The sequence below is a fragment of the Carcharodon carcharias genome, chromosome 16, assembly GCF_017639515.1.
Source record: "Carcharodon carcharias isolate sCarCar2 chromosome 16, sCarCar2.pri, whole genome shotgun sequence".
NCBI lineage: Eukaryota > Metazoa > Chordata > Chondrichthyes > Lamniformes > Lamnidae > Carcharodon > Carcharodon carcharias.
The window spans coordinates 12255332-12275276 of record NC_054482.1 but is presented as its reverse complement, the minus strand read 5'-3'; the positions used below and the strand labels follow the sequence as shown (position 1 = coordinate 12275276).

At 47.4% G+C, this 19945-nt stretch overlaps 1 protein-coding gene across 1 annotated transcript in view; it reads left to right on the top strand.

Moving 5' to 3' along the window:
• Nucleotides 1–19945, top strand: part of LOC121288809 (KN motif and ankyrin repeat domain-containing protein 4-like) — a 52146-nt gene that overhangs the window by 12494 nt on the left and 19707 nt on the right. The window contains exons 4-5 of the mRNA XM_041207550.1: nt 12839–12950; nt 13060–13269. Coding sequence (XP_041063484.1) covers nt 12839–12950; nt 13060–13269 — 322 coding nt within the window. The remainder of the gene's footprint in view (nt 1–12838; nt 12951–13059; nt 13270–19945) is intronic.

Sequence of the window (19945 nt, the reverse complement as noted above, 5' to 3'; positions counted from 1 at the left end):
TGTATAAATATTGAGTTACCCATTGGAAATAAGCAAAAATGCATTCCCTTTCAACTCCTCAGAAAGAGTTATTTGGTTTACTCACTTAGCAACAGAGTACTCAAATTATGCCATTATATTTTATAAAGAGCCAAAGATCTTGGGCCCACACTGTAGGACACTGTATGTTGTAAGTGATATGAAAGAAGATGAGATCATTCAAGTTGAAGAGGTTAAAATCAGGGTTGGATTTTTGAGGCTCACAGGCAAAAGGAGAAGCTCTGGGGCAGAATTTTCACGTTGGCATGTGGGGGTGGGCCCTGCACACCCATGTGTAAAATGACACGCCGTGATGTCTGGCGAGCGTCCCGACCTCACCGCGCACCATCGCGATATTTCGTTGGGCGGGCACGCGTTGATCTCCGATTCACACCTGCCATTAATTAACCGGCCACTTAAGGCCCTTGTGGCGCCAATCGATGGCGATTTTTCGGCACCCGTGCGATATTCGGGTTGGCGCAGGGGCACAACATGCAGGATAAGAGGGGTCAGTGGGGTCGTGAGTGTGCTCTGTCAAATATTGATTTTTCAAAGTTGCTGATACTTGCCTGTGTGATCTGCAATACTTCAAAACACAGACCAACTGCTTGGTCTGGACTGACAACCTTCAGGTCAGCACTCTGCAGTGAGGAAGCTTCTTTGGGCCTGCAGCGCCTTCTCTTAGCCTGGGAATGGGAGCTGAACTCGCCACTGGAGGCACCTCCTCTGAGGAGGAAGGGAGGGCTAGAAGGGGGAGGAGGCCAGGAGTGCACATTTAGCCTCCAGGGGAGCCACCTTTGGGAGAACAGGCGCAGACACAAGGGGTGCAGGGCCAAGAGGTTGTCCAAGGTGGAAAGGACCACAGAAGACGTCACTATCCTGCTGCCAGAGTTTACAGTTGGTGAAGCAGCTACCTCAATATGTCTGAGGTGCAGTGCCGAAGGAGGCTCTGTCTCTGAAGGGAGATAGTCAACTACATCTGCCAGATGATTGGGCCTGAGATCTCTGTGAACGGTGTGAGTGGACACCCCATGCCAGTGGCTCTGAAGGTTACATCTGCCCTCAACTTCTATGCCTCTGGCTCCTTCAAGGGCTCGGTGGGTGATCTTTGTGGTGTCTCCCAATCAGCTTTCCACACTCGTGTCAAGCAGGTTACAGATGCTCTGTTCAGGCGTGCATTGACATCATCCACTGCCGTTGGCACCCGGCAAGCCAGACACAGCGAGCCAGAGGCTTTGCGGCCATTGCTGGCTTCCCCCATGTCCAGGGTGCTATAGACTGTACACACGTGGCCATCAAGGCGCCAGCAGGTGAACCCGATGCCTTTGTCAACAGAAAGGGCTTCCACTCCATGAACGTGCAGATAGTGTGTGATCACAGGATGCTGATTCTACAAGTCTGTGCAAGGTACCCAGGCAGCTCTCACAATGCCTACATCCTCAGACACTCCCAGGCTGAGGCTCTTCAGTGTTCCAGCCTGGCTGGATAGATGGCTGCTGGGTAATAAGGGCTCAGAAGGTGTCTCATGACACCTCTCCGTCATCCAAGAACAGAATCTGAGCAGCAGTACAATAGGAGCCACGTCTCCACAAGGCCTGTGGTGGAGAGAGCCATCGGTCTTCTCAAGATGCGCTTCTGATGCCTGGACCACTCAGGGGGCACTCCAGTACCCCCCAGTTTGTGTGTTGCTGATAGTGATTGCATGCTGCACTCACCACAATCTTGTGCTGGAAAGGGGGGACACAGTGGACAATGAAGACATGGACGCAGTGGCTGCGACTCCACACGATGAGTCCAGCAGTGAGTCCGAGGATGAGCACACACAGGGAAATGCTGAGGGGGTAGATGCTGACCCAGGCATACTCCAGGGAGGCAGGGACACCCGGGAGGCATTAACCCAATGAATGTTCAGCTAGCCCACCACATATGGACCTTCAGGACAAGCCTGGGCTGCAGGCTCCATGCTCAATACTTAAGTGCAAAACCTGTTAACTAAGGCCCTTGTTAATAAAGCTAAATGTCCCACAAAACACTCATAACATTTTTGGAAATCATCCATCTGCAGAAGAAAAGAGGCACCCTCAGCCATGGTAACATGTCTGAATTTAATATTACAACGAAAGGAACTTAATGAAACAAAATGACAAATGTGGTAAAAATCACACCAACTAATAAAGACCTCATTGCGGGCCAACACTAAAGCACCAGTGGTAAACCTGTGGTTTGCCTAAGGTGACTTATGTTTACGTTTTCTGGTGCCACCTCTTGGTGCTGACCCCTCGCTGGGCGTGTCATCTGAATCAGCCTGCTCACTCTGCTGTCCTGCTGGCCTCCATGACCTTGGCGGTTGTCCTCTGGCCCATGGAGCCTGTGCTGGCCCCGGCTGGGAGGGAGCTGCCAGTTACACAGCTGGCACCTCCCCAGTCGTCGCAGCCTCATTGGATGCAACAGTCACTGGGAGAGGGGTGGAGGAGCTGCTGTCCTCATATTGAGCGCCCTGAGGTGAGCCCGCGGAGATGACAGGCAGCTGCTGTGCCAACGTGAGGTCACTTCGGACCTCTCTGCTCACCATGGATGGATGGGCTCTGAGCTGGGAAACTTGGTTCCCAGACCATCTCCCACACAGGCAATGACCAGCTGAGGTCAACGCCGATGTGAGGGCTTGCTGGTCTGAGCGCATTCCCAGGAAGCCCTGATGAGTCTCCTGGAGGAGCCTCTCCATGACAGTCGCCACCCTTTCTATGGAGGACCATGGCGCTCGGTCATGTGGCGCATTGCTTTGGTGATAGTCCTCATAGACTCTTCCACCACGGACACCAAGCCAAGCATAGCCTCATGTATCTCCACCAGAGGTTCCCACACACCCGACTGCATTTCCTGCCCCTGCTGCATCGCAGACGAGTCCAGGGGCACATCATCAGGCACCGACTGAGAATGTGCCTGATCCCCTGCAGTCCTCTGACTGCTGGCACCATGGGCACTCTCTGTCTCTGCCAGCTCCTCCCGTAACTGTGAAGTGCCCTCACTGCTGTGCCCCGGGACACTAGCCAATGTTCTAATTCCCACCGAGGTGCTAGTATCTGTGCTGGTGCCTGCCTGGCAGAAATGGTGTGACGCTGGTGAGTCTGTGACTTCAGGGCCCTCGGCTGTGAGAGGGGGCCCCTGTTGCTACTCCTCCTGGCCCTGCTCCACTGATGCTGAAAGGAAGAACAAGGACATTGGGTCAGTTAACGTGGAGACAATGTCAGTCTGCATCCCTGCCCCCCGGATCATTATGTGCTCATCCTCCCATAAGCAATGGTCAAGCCACGTTGTAAACTTCAATCACTGAACATCCAGCACTGCCATGGCTGTTGGGAGAACAATGGTGACCTCACTGCTGGGCAAACATACCTGCTCATGGCACCCCAGCCTCACCGACACCAGTAGACCTGGGCTCATGGCGCCTCTCCAAATCTAGGGCCTCCAGCTTGAAGCGGCTAAGAATTGCTAACTGTGCCGGCCCTCCACCAGTCCTCAGCAGCTCAGTGACATTATGTACATTCTTCTCCTGAAAAGGAGAGAAGAGCATTGGTTAGTGCTACTTGTACCTGGACTCTCTTCGCAGATGGCCCATCCCGACCAGAGTGGGACATTGCAGGGCTCCAGTGCCTCCTCACCCTGCTGCTGCAGAACACTCACACAAAGATGCCTGGCCTGTCCCCACCCCCAACCCCCAAACCCTTGGGCAAACGCTGCCAACATCACATTAGGCACCACATGGCCTAATCATCCATAGAAAGGAGGCGCAAGCACGTGGAGCGCAGAGGGCAGCAGATCGATTGGTGCCAACACCACCTTGAAGCTCCCCTCCCAGCATAGCATCACCCTGACTTTGACAAGTCCTGCAGTTCCAGCACTGCGCCTGGGTGCAGCTCCTCCAAGTTGCCCCAAAAACAGTAATGTGTGTCTCAGTGTACCATGAGCTGCGGAGGCAAAACCCATCTTTTCACCACCCTCTCAGGGTGACCTCAGCATGGGCAATGTCTGCTGGCCCACCCAGCGAAGGACACTTGTTGTCAATGATTCAATGCAGTCACTACGCTCAGACTTGGGGTGTGGGGAGGGTGGGGGGTGCGGTGGGGTGGGCACCAGGGAGGAAAGCCAACCTGCTGGGTTAAGTGACCAATGCCAACATTGCTCTCACACTTCCTGAGCGCAACAGGTCATTGAAGCGCTTGTGACACTGGATCCAGGTGCGCCGCACCACGTCACGGGAGCTCACCACCTCCGCCACCTCCTCCCAGGCACGTTCAGTCATGTGGGGGGGCCTCCTCCTCCCATCCTGAGGTACGAGGACCTCGAGGAGGGCAGCAGGGTAATCATCCGATAAGCAAGGGCCACAGTGTCCCCCTGCCCTCCCCTCCTGCCTGGCCTGTTCAGCAGCAGCATTCTGGGAAGTCCTTCCACTGGCCATGATTCACAGCCATGGAAAGGCTGCAGCAGCTTTTTAAAACAGGCCACTGGGTCACCACTGGACCTGGTGGTCATTGCAGTCCTGCCGCTGCCCGCCCACTCCCACTGTCCTCAGGAGCCGCGATTCACGCTGGGTGGGCCTTAATTGGCTCGCCCACGTAAAATGGAGGCGCGGAACCGATCGCGGGCGGCAATCGGGTCCACACCCACCTGGCCCACTCCCGATCTGCCCACCCGACAGGCAGAGAATTCTGCCCCTGGAGCTCCATGGTTTTCTGGGAAAGATTGAGATCCTGGAAGCATTGAGATTGAGTGCAGTAAGATCAAGGGCCCATTTTTAATGTAAGACAGCAATAGACTAAAACATTTCAAGAAAGGAGGAATTCCTGCAAATTTTCTTTTCTTACAGATTCCTCTTGATGCAATTGTGTAAAACCCTTTCACTTTAAACAGAGTTAAAATTGGACCATAACACTATGAGAGTTTAAGGACAATGAAATACATGTTGGAAATATATTTAGAGCTTAGGAGAAATAGAATAGTTCAGAAGAGAAACAGCTATAGAATCATTCAATGGCAATTTACAGGACTTGTAATGCAGGGCAGGCTGTGTTAGCTAAGTCCTGCTAGAAGATGCCCTTGCTCATTGAGGTAGATCAATTATTTCCAGATTTCCCACTATTACTACATGGGATGTGGGGCCATGATCATTTTATTTACATTGCACATGCCAAAAAGAAACATATAACGTAATGGACTGCACAGGCTCATAATAAGAGCTCAGTTTTGTCCACTTTAATTTGTTAAATGGTGTACAGTGGTCTGACTCTCATCGATGTCAAACAGATTTATCCTTTGGTTCTAGCACTTTTCAGTTCAATTTGCACATCATCATATTGCTGTGGTTTCTTCATAACAATAAAAATGATGCATCCAATGGGGGGGATGATTTCCTCTGGCTTTCTCTGCAATGTTGTATATTTAGCGGGAGAATTTTGTCAGGTTGCTATTTATTGAATAATTATGAAAGCGTTTTAAAAGAACCATTTATCGGTTTTATTGGATAGAATAATCCAAGGAAATCGCTGCACAATCTACATTGAAATCTTCACCCATTGCTTGGCAGTGTATGGGTCTAATGAGGTTGCACAAAGCTAATGTAGAAAATATTCTATTCCATGTTGACATTCCTCCTTTAAATGGTTGTAGGAACAGCAATAAACTAAAACATTTCAAGGAAGGAGGAATTCCTGAAAATTTTCTTTTCTTACAAATTCCTCTCGATGCAATTGTGTTAAAATGAACCACTCGTCCTTTGTGCTCTCTTCCCAACATGTTATTGCTCAATTGTTATGCAGACACACATTTTTTCAGCTGACTTACTATCGTTTTACTCCAAACGTGCTCAACAATTATGTAAAGGCTGAACTCTAACAGAAAGTTGTCCAGATTCACTTTATTCATAGTTCAATTCTTACTCCAATCTTGAATAGGTTTCTGGCTCTCACATTGTTGCTTCCTTCCCACCATCCGAAGAGGGGGCAAGGAACACATAACACATCCCCACTGAGTCCGAGTGCCCCGCTGCCATTTCACACTCGAATGCGCAGTGTATAGTTGCAGGCGGGACTTCTGCCCCTCACTCAGGAGGAAGTCCCACCTTAGAGAACTGCCAGCCAACATGACTGAGACTAAGTCCTGGAACCGGAGGGAGAGGTAAGTTTAGAGGGGGTCCCAGGGTGAGAAGGTTAGGGAGACCTGGGGGAGCACAAAGGGGACAGCTGGGGTGTTGGGAGAAAGGTCAGGTTCAAGGGAGGGAGGTCCAGCAGCCACTGGACCTTAAAGGGTGGGGGGTGGGGGGGGGTGGTGGTTGGTGGGGGGTTGGGGGACGCCCACAGTCAGAAAGGGGCTTCTAATAGAGGCGACCCCATCCACCCCCACCATGCACCCAAACAACCCTTGTTGCTTGTCCTCCACATGAGCGGTAGTGCTGCCCTGTTCCCATATTCCCTTATTTCCCTTTCCTTCATCCAACTATCTGACCAATTAACCATTGACGGAGTCTCTGGGAGGATTTGTCCCAGATTTGCACTAAGTGCGGTAGCGGAGGTGAAAAAAGGCATTATAGCCGCTGGCTGCAATGGCAGATTTTTTGAGCTGTATCATCCCCTTCCCCGCCTCATTAATTGCGCGGTAATGGGAAACACGCTGGATCACTGGCAGTCAGCCTCCAATTTGCCTGCCACTCCGTGACCTCACCACTTCCTCACTCCGGGCGCCATAATTAAACTGCAGAAAGCCGCAAAATTCTCAATGCTTGCAGCCCAGGACCGCTCTGGTGAAGACATGGCCCCAAAAGCCAAGAAGAGTGCACCCCCGCCCCCACACCCCCCCCCCCCCCCCCCCCCCCCCCACCGCCCCCGATTCAGTGACGCCATGGAGGCTCACCGAGATGTCCTCTACCCCAGCACTGGCCACAGGAGGCCCATCAGTCTCACCACTCCAGCTTGGGAGGCGGTGGCAGAGCTGGTCAGTGCCAATGCTGCACACAAGAGGTTGGCCATCCAGTGCAGAAAAAAGATGAATGATCTCATCTGTGCCACCAGGGTAAGGCAACCATCTCATCACTATAAACTCACACACTCAAGTCCATCACGCATTCACTGGCATCTCACTCACTGGCAGCTCAGGGGACATCCCCATTCACTCTCTCACACACCCTCACATCTTCATCTGGCCTCATCTTGTCTGGAGATCACCTCCACGGCTCCACTCAGCACACACACGCCTGGCATCCTTCTCATTTGGCCTGACGTGCATCTTGCTCACACTAACTCCATCTGTCTTTCTGCAAGTCAAGATCACGCATAATCAATGGGAGAGGTCCCAGACCGGGGGTGACGTGCCGGACATCAAGGCTCTCACTCCGTCAGACAATTGCGCATTGGAGTGGTCAGAGAGGGTGTGGACCATTCCTGTGGTGACAGTGAGGTCAGATCCTGCACCAGATCATCCGTCTCTCAATGTGACTCGGAGTCCACTGTTCTGTGTGTAACGCGGCTGCTAAACACTAATAATCTCCACCTTCTCTTCTAGACATATCTGACACATCACCCTCAATCTTGACTCCAACCCCAGCACCAAGGGCACCTTGGATGAAGACCCCAAGTGCAGCACCATTGAAGACCCATTACGGACTCACCCACACCCTCCACCAGCGCAGTGGCACACATCTCGGTGGGATCTAGATGTAGAGCAGCCTCAGGATCACAATCTGTTGAGCACAGCACAAATTCTGTTCCACAGCAGGTGGGAGCAAGGACATCCGAGATCACCAACACTTGGAGGACTGCTGGAGGCAAGGAATCTGCTGAGTCTGAGTCAGATGATGAGCCTCTGGACTCGGTCCTCAATCAGTTATTGGAGGTGCAAAAACAATCGTGGGAACATCAGGAAGGGATGTCTGGTGCATTGCTCATATTGCAAGGGACAATGGAGGAGACTGCCACCTTCAGGCTGAGGTGATAGCACCGGCATGCTGACACACCAACGTCAACGCTGGTAGGATGGCAGCTGCCATGGAGACCTTGGTCCAGGACATTAGTGCTACACTGTTGCACAGGCTGAACTCCTTCGCTGACACCAGAGTTGGCCTTCAACAGTGTCAATGCGAGAGGGGTGAGGGCCAGCTCGATCTCACTCCAGCTTTCCCTTCTCCTCAATCAGGCATCCAGGTGGAGACAGCTCGACACCCTGAGGCTATCCACTCAATTGACTCTAGGAATGTCCGGCTCATCCAAATCCCCTTTTCCTGTGACCCCACACCTGCAGCTCTACAGGCTGCAGAGGGTGCACCTGACCCACAGAAGGATACTCAAAGCAGGTTGGGGCCCTCCAGGTCTTGGACCTCCAGAGGGCACCCACCAAAGTCATCACAGACAGGGCAGCAGTCAGCAGGCTGCCTCCACCTCCGCTGTGGATGCCGGGTCAGGAGGGGCAGGGTTAGGAAGGTTAAGAAGATCTAGTTGCACAGCTGGGCACAGGTGTTAATCACTTGTACGTACTGTTCACTATTGTAAATAATCTCCCAAGAATACTTCCTTGGCAAGTGTTCGAATCACTCGGATGTGAAACCTTGGTTCCTGCACAAGATAAAGGCAGGTGTCTCAGTCCAGGGCCATTTCTCTGTGCAGTGTGTAACCTTCAGACCAACTGATGGTCGGGCTTCACATTCACTGGACACATTTCTGATGCCTGCACCTTGATGGTGCTTGTTATTGCTGCCAGAATGTGGTGGGCAGGGGTCACAGAGTTCCATCATTCTCTCTGTGTGTTCTCAGCATCTTTGAGGTGGGGCTGGCCCCCATCTCGTCAGCATCTGTGACCGGTGACTCTGTGCTCCTGAAGGGGTCAGGTACTGAAGATGGACAAAGGATCAGGTACATTTAAAGTTTCACGGCTGCATTTCCTTGATATGACCCTGATCACAGAGCACAAGCGAGCTGCCCTCAGCCAGACAGGAGTCTGACATTCACAGAGGCTGTGTGAATGAAGATCTTTAGAGTGCCCTCACTGTATGTTGTCATCATCCTCCTGGAACCTAGTGGCTATTAGAGCCTCCACTGCATCTCCATGACATGAGCCTGAGCACTGAGAGTATGTGCGCTGCCATCAGCCAAACTGGAGTCAAACATTCACAGATGCAAGATGAGGATGTCAGGACTGTCCTCACTGCATCTCATCGTCATCTCTCATGAATCTTGCAGCTATTAGGGCCTCAGGGGTGTGCCTGCCTCATCTGGCCAGTGCCAGCATCCTTGTCTTTGAGGACCTCATCACCCTGGACATCCTCATTGGAGGAGACATGCAGCTCTTCTATCTCTCTCTCAGCCAGCTCCTCCCCCCATTGCAGCACCAAGTTGTGGAGCCCACAGCAAGCGACGATGATGCGTGACACCCTCGTTGGACTATATTATATTGCTCCACCAGACCTGTTGAGGCACCAGAACCTCATTTTCAAAATGCCTATCCTTTGCTCCACCAAAGTCTGGGTAACGGCATGAGCCTCGTTATACCATCTGCAGTCTGATCCTGACCGAAATGCACAAAGTTCTGTGCCTTCGTGAAGATGGTATCTGTGACCTCCTGAATGCACTTGTGTGTGGTGGCTTGTGAGATCCTACACAGAACACCTGGGAAGCTCTGGAAGGAAACAGACATTAAAATTGAGTTCCACAGTCACTTTCACGGCCACTGGCAGTGGATGCCCTCCACGTCCACGTGGTGCTAAACCTGCAGCAGGTGGCACATGTGACTGACCAGTTCCCTAGACATGTGCAGTCTTTGGCAACACTGGTTCTCAGTCATCTGCAGGAATGACAAGAGCCACCTATAGACCCTGACTCTAGCGGGATACTTATGAGTGACGGCTTGCTATGAATCTTCAGCTGCATGCGCAGGAAGCCTTGCTTCATCTTCATTTTGAGGGTGGTGCTCCTCCCATGAGTGAGCCAGGCACCTCTGTCGCACTCTTCTCCTTCTCTGCTCACTGTCAGCCATGAGGCATATCACTAAATCACCAGGGTCCATGATCCTGATGTTCTCCTCCTGCAGGATCAAAGAGAGAGACGCGTAGGTAAGCATCTGTGTCCTAAGAAGCTCTCTTGGTTAAGTCTCATGGCCCTTTGTGCATGCCGGAGAGTGCTAGTCACCTCTTGGATGGCCAGTGTGTTTTGCGCTATTGAGAGTTTGATGGCATATTCATGCTTTTGCTAGCTTGAGTGGGCAGAAATGCTTCAGAGGCCCGACTGCAAGCATGTCAATGGAGCTGCTGCTGAACAGTCTCAGCTATGGAAGAATGCTCACTTTTGACAAGCTTTTCCAAGTGTGTGGCCAGTTCCCTCACCCTCTTCCCCCAACCCCCGGCATGTGCTTATGTAATTCTGTCAGTTTCTGCTGCCTTGCCCCCTCCAACCCCCAGCCATACCCACACTGGAGCCCTTGCCCTGCCAGCTGGGAAAAAGCAACTTGCCTGTGCACCTCCCCCCCACCCCCACCACCACCCACCCCCTCCCCCCACCCCCAAATGCACAGTGCCTCTTCCTGATGTCCTGCGGGCAATGCTCACAAGCACTACGCAAGGTTATGTGCACTCACCTCTGAGATCCCCTCAAAGTTCAGCTCACCAGGCGCACACCTTTTCAAAGCAGCCGTAAATCACTCTGTTCTGAAGTCACGCCAAGGTGGGAGGTTAATTTGACATGGGGGGATGATTCCAGTGAATAGGCATAATGATGGGATGCAAATGGATTAAAATTAAGTTCCCAACATTGAATGGCGGGAAACGCGGCCCGCCATTGATGGGCAGAGCGGACAATTGCAAACTGGTTTCACGGTGGAGTAAAACCGATTTTTGTCTTTCTCACCATATTGTCTGCCCATACCTGCCATGATGCCCACTGTCAATGAGAGCAGTTTTCATCACTAATTCCAACCATGCATTCCACATGTAAATATGTTTCTCATGCTCCCTGTCCTAAATCTCTTGTATTTAATGGTGTATCTAGGTTCTCTTGCTGTAGATCCCTCAGGCACTGAAAACATTCTGCTTCTATGCACACTGTCCCATCTCCTCATATTTTAAACACCTCTGTCAAACCTCATAATTATTCTTGCAATGAAAACAGTCCAATTTCTGATGTTGATGAGATAACAGGCAATCTTTTTGCCATTTGTAGGGATCCTAGATGAAATTAATTTAGGTGATTAAGTGTGCTCCTAATAACCTTGGGCATCATTGTCACTTAAAGTAGCATCTTAATCAGAGAATCTGCAAGAGTTGGTACAGTCGCTGAGCTTTTTCTTCTGAGTTTGAACCTCCTAAGGCACCTTGTTGAGGTGGAAGCTTTACAATGGAGCTGCCTGTGTTAATCCTGAGCAGAGTATGTTTGACATTGCCTCTGGAGCTCCAGTTTTAACTTGGGGCCTGGAGTCATGTGGATGGTTGACTACAAACTGTCTGACCTTCTGCCATGGGACCTAGGAGATTTTTTCATACCAAACATCATCTATATAGATCCCATTGATCTCTCAGCTGAACCCATTGGAAAGCCCTAACTGCCCAGTGGACATGAGCAGGATATCAAATGGCCCACTTCTGGCCACCCAGAGGAACAGACCCTGGCAACTGGCACCGTGGCTGAATGGAGGATTGTAAGGGACACGCGGTTAAGAAGGGAAGCCCTGGATTGGCATGATTCATAGTTTCCTCGGGGGGCTCAGAGGATCATTGCTGTTCTTCCTGGCCTTTAAGGATGCTGAAAAATTTAACTTCCTCTTCTCTGTCCTCCTTCTGGGGCAATTCCTCCTGTCGTCAGGAATCACTGCACAGGCCTCAGTTGAAACTGAAGTCCGATCCCAATGAGATCAGCAGCGTCTTTATTTGAGGAAAAATCGCTATCTCACCTGTCCAGAACAGCAGGTTGTGATCGCAACCAGCTGGATTAGTGCTAGTAAGTCAGCGTTTGAACTGGTTTGGTTACTGATGGCAGGCAGGTTTAAAAGTGGCCATTGCATCTCTGACATGGGAAAATATTCCATTCCATCACTGGGTTTTGAGAAGCTAAATAGGAAAACATTACCTGAAGCTATTGAATCGAGGATAGTAATCAGATTATATGTAGACAGTTGGCCAACATAAAATATCATTGGGAGGATCTTGTAGCAAAATCCTCACCCGCAACAATATCTTGGTAGCTTGGGTGATTTCCTTTGTTTCTTCCTAGTAGTGTTAAGGCCAAGATTTACATCCTCAACTGCCACCTTAGGGGAGATCAGTTAATTCTACACAGACTTGAGATTGAACATGGAATCTCTTAAAGCTGGTATCATTCTTTCAGCATAATTAAACTTATGGATTGAACTATATAAAACCATTCCTCTAACACATTACAAGTTTAGTTGGGTCTAGGAGTGGCAGAGGAGTGGGGTGAGGGGTAGAGAAGAATGGAGGAGGAATGAGGGATGATAGGAGGGAGTTGCTAGTTGCTAGTTGCAAGTTGCTAGCTACAATTCTGTAATTCAGAAATTTACGAACCCGCGCTGCTCAATTGAAAACCTTTTCATCCAGTTGTTTCCTCACTGAAGTGGCTTGTAATTATTGACTTTACAGAAACTGAAAAGGTACATCATGTGGAGCCATTATCGTCATCTTCTGAAACTTTGGCTTTCAAAACCAGCCTCCAACAGGAAATATGTAGTAGCAATGCAGGTCTAACTCTCCTCCTTGAGACTAAATAAGATGATTTATAAAATGTAACAAGAGCTATTACCAGGTATATTTCTCTCTCTTTCTTTTAACCTACAGTTGTCTCTCAGTCTGTGGCTCTTAAATCTATTATGAAAAAGAAGGATGGAAATTTCAAATCAAGTAGTCTCCCAGCCAAAAAAAGTCTTCACTTCATTGGTGTAAATGGCGGGTGAGCATCAAATAAAGTTTTACAGTCATATGAGATCTTCAGTGTGTACAATTTTTGTTTTATATTTGAGTGATGTTGTTTCCAATGGTTCTTTCAACATGTATTTTAGCTATGAGAGCACGTCAAGTGAAGATTCCACCTCATCAGAAGGAAGCTCAGACAGTGACTTGGAAAAGGAACGTGTCAATGCGGGAAATGGAACCCCACGTACTGACAACAAAGCAGAAATGTCCGAGGACACAGAGAAAACAGGACCTGAGGAGATCCAGCCAACAGGAATTAATGCTACAGTCAATGCTATGGAGCGCCACAGTAAAAGGTATATCACTTGTTGCAGCAGTTGGTGTGATCACATTGCTAAAAACAATCAAATGCAAGAGAGTGGATGTTACAGAGAGAACACTGGGGAGATGTCCCACTTTGGTGCTCCTGTGACATGCTAAGAGTGACTATCAAGATATTTTGTACCCTCAGCCTGTGATCTTCTAATCATTAATTCTAGCGATCAGCAAATCACAGGCTGCAGATGTGCCATTACCCAATCTTCACCCTGAACACATTTTTGGAATAAAGGGTGGGCTTCTTGATGCTCAGGTGCAGAGGAAAGGTAGCTAACTTCATTGGCCTACTGACCAACTCCTGGAAGAAGTTCAAAAGTCAGAGGAAATGCTCTCCTGCTTGCTGGAGAGATGAGGAGAAAAAGGATAAAGAAATAGATGGGAAGTGAGTCAGGTTTTAAACTGGAAACTCTGAGGTACTGTGGGACTGGACCTGGAAGTTGGGCTGCAATTGGTCAGCTTATATCCATGAAAAGTTGTCTAGAAAAAGGGTGTGTATTGAAACCCCCAAAACAAACTAAGCCACCCTCAAAAAGAACAGCATGTGAGTTCATTATTAATTCCTTGTTTTTGTTTAAAAGTAAACATTGACTAAAGGAAGTAAGGTTTCTTTACAACTGGTGTTACTCTCTATGTTTACTCTTGCTTTATTCATTCATGGGATGTAGGTGTCGCTGAGCAGGTATTTATTGCCCATTCCTAATTGCCCTTGAGAAGGTGGTGGTGAACTGCCTTCTTGAACCACTACAGTCCATGTAGTGTAGATACACCCACTTGCTCTCAGTAAACTAAAACAGCCTAACAATTCACATTAAATCTTATTTCATTATCTTCAGTCTGCCTATTTAAATTGCAGAAACACTTGAGGGTGCTTTTGAAAGACGTAATATCTGGTTCAGATCACAAGAGGCTGCTCTTGTTTACATGCCCGGGTTACACTATTGTGTAATCAGATATTGGCCAATACGGATTCACCCCTGAACATAAGAATTTCAGACCACTCATGGAAATGCTGAGCAAATTTTGGTATGGTCCTTATGTGGCTCCTTGGCTGCTCCACCAGATCTTTCATTTCCCCTTTCCCAATTTAGTAATGCTTGAAAATTTGATGAAGCATCATTGAATTTCTGAATCCAGGTAATTTATGTAGATCGAAGGTGGTGACTATAATTGCATCTGTTCCTGAAGATGACTGCTCCTTGAGACAGCTACCTGCTCCTAATTGCAAATTCAACATTAGCAACCATCCAATAAGTAATTTAAAGTCATACATTACATCAATTATTAACTATATGAGAAGGATTATCAGTGAAGCCAAACCAGTGATTAACTACTAGCCAGAGAGGAGTCAGTGATGAACTCAAATACATGGAGCATCAGGGATAAACTGAGAAGTAAGAGAGAGTATGTATTAACAATAAACCATCTCCCCCAAAAGGCTCTAGATACTGGATCAATTAACATTTTCAAGAATGAGATCATTAGATTTTTGTTAGGTAATGTTATCAAGAAGTAGAGAGCAGAGAAAGGTAAATAGAATGACATACAGATCAACCAAGATCTTATGGAATATTAACAGGCTTGGTGTTCCCATATACAACCTCTCTCTTCCTGTTTGACTTCTGATCTTGGTTTATTTCCTTTATTATTCTATTGGTCTTACTCTGTTTTTCTATTTATCTGCCTGGCGTTCCTTTTTTCTTCTTATGTGCGCTTCTATTTTCCCTTTGTTCATTGGGCTGGGATATCATGGGTGACAGGTAGTCAATAGCGAGGAGGGATCCAGCCGTGGCCAACAGGCTCACTGCTAAAAGACCTCAGGCTCGCAGAAGATGAGATTCGACAGATCGATTGGTCTGCTGTTCCCTTTGTAACATGCAGTGAATTAAAAGCCAATATCACTGTGCAAGTCACAAAACTGTATCATCTCATCATTGTCATCCTCCTGGCGCAATCTTGCTCAAGATATGTATAATTTGCCTTGGAACAACGTATTTCCTTGTTTCACTTTAAATTAAGAGGAGACTTTATATATTTTAATCAGTCAATCAAATGGGTCTGCTTTGCTGAATATAATGAGCAACAAGTAATTTTGTCTGACAGAAAGGTGATGTAATCATACAAAATGGTTATGTTTGTCAGGACATGATACACTGCACATTAGAGCTTTTCATCCATTGTCCATTATAAATATGTTTGTCTGAATACAAGTGACTTCTGTGGATCTCCTGACAGAGATGTCTTTGCAAAGGTAAACACTACAATGCTGGAAATCTGAAATATAAACATCAAAATGCTAGAAATACTCAGCAGATCTGCCAGCATCTGTAGCAAGAGAAACAGTTAACATTTTATGTTGGTGACCTTTAATCAGAGCTGGAAAAGTTATCCATGTAACAGTTAACATAAGATCATAAGACTAGGTTATTTGACCCTTCAAGCATTCTCTGGCATTTAGTAAGATTTTGACTGATCTTCTACCTCAGTTCCATCTTCCCAAATTATCTCCACATCCCTTAGTATCCCAAATCTATTGAACTCTGCCTTGAATGCACTCAACGACTGAGCATCTGCAGCTTATTGGGGTGGAGAATTCCAAAGATTCACAACTTGTTGAGTGAAGAAATTTCTCTTCATCCGAGTTCAAAATGGTTTATCTCTTATTCTGAGATTGAACCCCATTTTCTAGATTCCCCACCCAGGGAAAACATTTTCTCCACTCCCACCCTGTCAAGTCCCTTTATGTGTTTCAATGCATTTTATGTGTTTCAATTAGATCATCTCTTACTCTTCTAAATAATCTCTCAATCTCTCCTCAGCTCAGGAACTAGTTTAGTGAATCTTTATTGCACTCTGTCAAGTGAAAATGTGTCCTTCCTTAGTTTAGGGCACCAAAACTGAACACAGTACTCCAGGTGTGACCTTTGCCAATGCCTTGTGCAACTGTAGTAAGACTTCTTTAGTCTTATTCTTTCATAACAAAAGTTAACATACCTTTTTTTGCCTTCCCAATTGGTTGCTGTACCTGCATGTCAACTTTCTGTGATTCACGTACGAGGATGACCAGGTTCCTGTAAATGCAAACATTTCCCAGCCTTTCACCATTCCAAACAAATTCTGCTTTTTTTATTTTCCCTACCAAAGTGGATAATTCCACATTGCATTTCATCTGCAATGTTCTCTCCAACTCCCTCAACCTACCTATCGCCTCTGCAGCCACTTTGCATCCTTCTGGTCTTGTCTGTCTTTATGCCATAATGTCTTTATAACTCAATGGCCAGGATTTTTGGGTCATCGGGCAGGTGCAGTGGGCAGGCCTGGGAGGCCAGGAAATGGTCCACCGCATGCGATCAGCCCCCGACCGCAATTTCACGCTGGCTGGAAACAATTATTCGGGATAGAATTAGTGCCATATGGAAAAATATGGGTTGATAAGGAAGAGCCAGCATGGATTTCTAAAAGGGAAATTGTGTTTTATTAACTTGCTGGAGTTTTTTGAAGAGGTAACAGAAATGTCGATGAGGGTAATGCTGTTGATGTGGTGTACATAGACTTTGAAAAGGCATTTGATGCAGTGCCACACAACAGACTTGCGAGAAAAGTTATTGCTCATGGAATAAAAGGGACAATAGCAACAGCGATACAAAATTGGCTGAAAAATAGGAAGCAGAGAGCAATGGTCAATGGATATTTTTTGGGCTGGAGGAAGGTTTGTAGCGGAGTTCCCGAGGGGTTGGTATTGAGACCCTTGCTTTTCCTGATATATATTAACGACCTCAATCTTGGTGCGTAGGGGACAATTTCAAAGTTTGCGGATGATATGAAGCTTGGGAGTGTTGTAAACTACAAGGAGGACAGTGTAGAACTTCAGAAGGACATAGACAAGTTGGTGGAGTGGGTAGATAGGTGGCAGCTGAAGTTCAATGTGGATAAGTGTGAGGTGATGCATTTTGGTAGGAAGAACATGGACAGCCAATATAAAATAAGGAGTGAAATTTTGAAGCAAATGCAGGAGCAGAAAGACCTGAGTGTACATGTGCATAGATCATTGAAAGCGGCAGGACAGTAGTTAGTGGAGTTAATAAAGCATATAGTACCCTGGGCTTTATTAATAGGGGCATAGAGTACAAGAGCAATGAGGTTATGCTGAATTTATATAAGACTCTTATTAGACCTCAGCTGGAATATTGTGTATAGTTCAGGGCGCCACTTTATAGGAAGGGTGTGAACACATTGGAGAGAGTGCAGAAGAGGTTTACAAGAATGGTTCCAGGGATGAGAAACTTCAGTTATGACGATAGATTGGAGACATTGGGACTGTTCTCCTTGGAGAGATAAAGACTAAGAGGAGATTTGATATAGATGTTCAAAATCATGAGGGGGCTAGACAGAGTAGATAGGGAGAAGCTGTTCCCACTCATAAAAGGATCAAGAACAAGAGGGCACAGATTTAAAGTAATTTGCAAAAGAAGCAAATGTAATGTGAGAAAAAACTTTGTCACACAATGAATAGTCTTGGTCTTGAATGCACTGCCTGGATGTGTGGTGGAGGCAGGTTCAATTGAAGCATTCAAGGGGGCACTAGATGACTATTTTAATAGAAGTGATGTTCAGTGGTACAGGGAAAAGGCAGGGCACTAGGTCATAATGCTCATTTGGAGAGCCAGTGCAGACACGATGGGTCAAATGGCCTCCTTCTGTGCTGTTAAAATTCTTTGATTCTATGATTCTGGATGGCCGGTTAACGTGAAGAAAGCAAAGAAAGCTGAAAAATTAATTGAGAACTTTCCACTTAAAAGGACACCTTATTTATAAAAGTGTTGTCCAGACCCTTTAAAGTATCAATAGCAGAAACTGCAAGTACTTGAAACCTCTTTATCCTGCGTAAATAAACATTGTGAAACTGACAGCACAGATCAAATATCCAGAGCTGTCAATCAAGCAATATTTTCTGTGGGGCTGAGGTCTCATTGTGTAGCCTTGGCATGGGGTGTATGAGGAAGACCTTTTGAACTTACCTTTCAAAAGGTTCCCTCATGAAGAAGGAGGAGCGTGAGAGCAAAAGCCTGTGCATGTGCGGAGGAGCTCACACTGAAAGCTCCCTGAAGGCAGGGAGATGCCTCAGGGAGCTGAAGAATATTAAAATCAAAAGTAAAGAATCTGAAAATGAGAAAAACGTGTCCCAACATAGAACTCATCCACATGAACAAAGACATAATAAAAATGCTGGAGACCTCATCCCGCCCGTTGATGAGGTTTCCTAAAAAATCCAAAGGCCGCCCGCCAGCCATAAGGTTGGATGGGCAGTGAAAAATTACTTTTAATTAATTGATTAATGGTCTTAATAGGCCTCTTAATTGGCAGCAGGCGCTCGCGTGTACCTGCTGACTGAAATATTGCGCAAGTGCGCAATGACGCCGGGACACTCACCCGATGTCATTGTATTTTACACCCAATCGGGTCAGACACGCGCCCACTCATGGGACTAAAGTCCTGCCCAATGAGTGTTTCAGCACCTCGTAATTACAGGACTGGGGTCTATAATGGCTGTTTTCTTGTAAATTTAAGTATGTGACCAGGTGAAAGGATCGCCTCCTCTGCTCCTCTGCTGAGTGTGATTATATGTTACAACATGACAGAATGTTTTACAAGAAGAATGATGCATTCTTCAGTGTGTGTAACACACGCCAACCTGCATGTTATCTATTGTGTAACAGGATTGACACTCAGGACCTAGATTTCACCAATTCGAGATGACTTGGGAGCCCTTTAAAAATAGTGGTTGGGTTCCAATTCTAGGATTCCTGACCCCACTCCCAGGGTTTCCAATTTTTAGGAGTGCCTTTTAAAGGTGTGGGCTGGTTTGGCTCGCAAGCCCACACACTGCACTCTTGACTCTGGCTGGCTCCATTGCAGGGATAGGCCTGTCCTAGCCCTCCAGAGTTTTCATGGAGTCGGGCCCAGCTTTTCAAAAAGTCACGGTTCATAGCACATCCGAGATGCGTGAACCATTGTCTGCATGAGGGAACCTTTTGAAAGGTAAGTTCAAAAGGTCCTTCTCATACACCCCATGCCAAGGTTACATAATGAGACCCTAGCCACAGGGAAAATATTGCTTGATTAGCTGCTCTGGATATTTGACCTGTGCTGTCAATTTCACAATGTTTATTTACACCAGACGAAGAGGTTTCAAGTGCTTGCAGTTTTTGCTGTTGATACTTTAAAGGGTCTGGATGATCAACACTTCTATTAAGGAGGTGTCTTTTTAAGTGGCAAGTTCTCAATTAATTTTTCAGCTTTCTTTACTCATCTGACTGTCACTATATGGGTTCATTGGTTCTATTCAATGTCTAGTGGCTGAATGGGCAGGGAAGTGCCATACCTTGGCATGAGAGCATGAGGGGCAATAGGTGAGTGAGAGCAGACCTTGAGGGGTCCTAGGGGTTGTTTGGGGGAATACCTTGGTATAACTGGCATGAAGGGGCAATGGAAGTGGATGGGAGGCATGAGGTTACATGGATGGGGCGTTGGGAGTGTGTGTGGGCTGAGGGGTTGTGAGAGATGAGGGCTGGAGGGCCCTTCTGTTTTTATTTTAACTGAGACAAAGTCCCACATCACTGAGGCAGACCTTTTAAATAGCTCGATTCTGCACCAGGA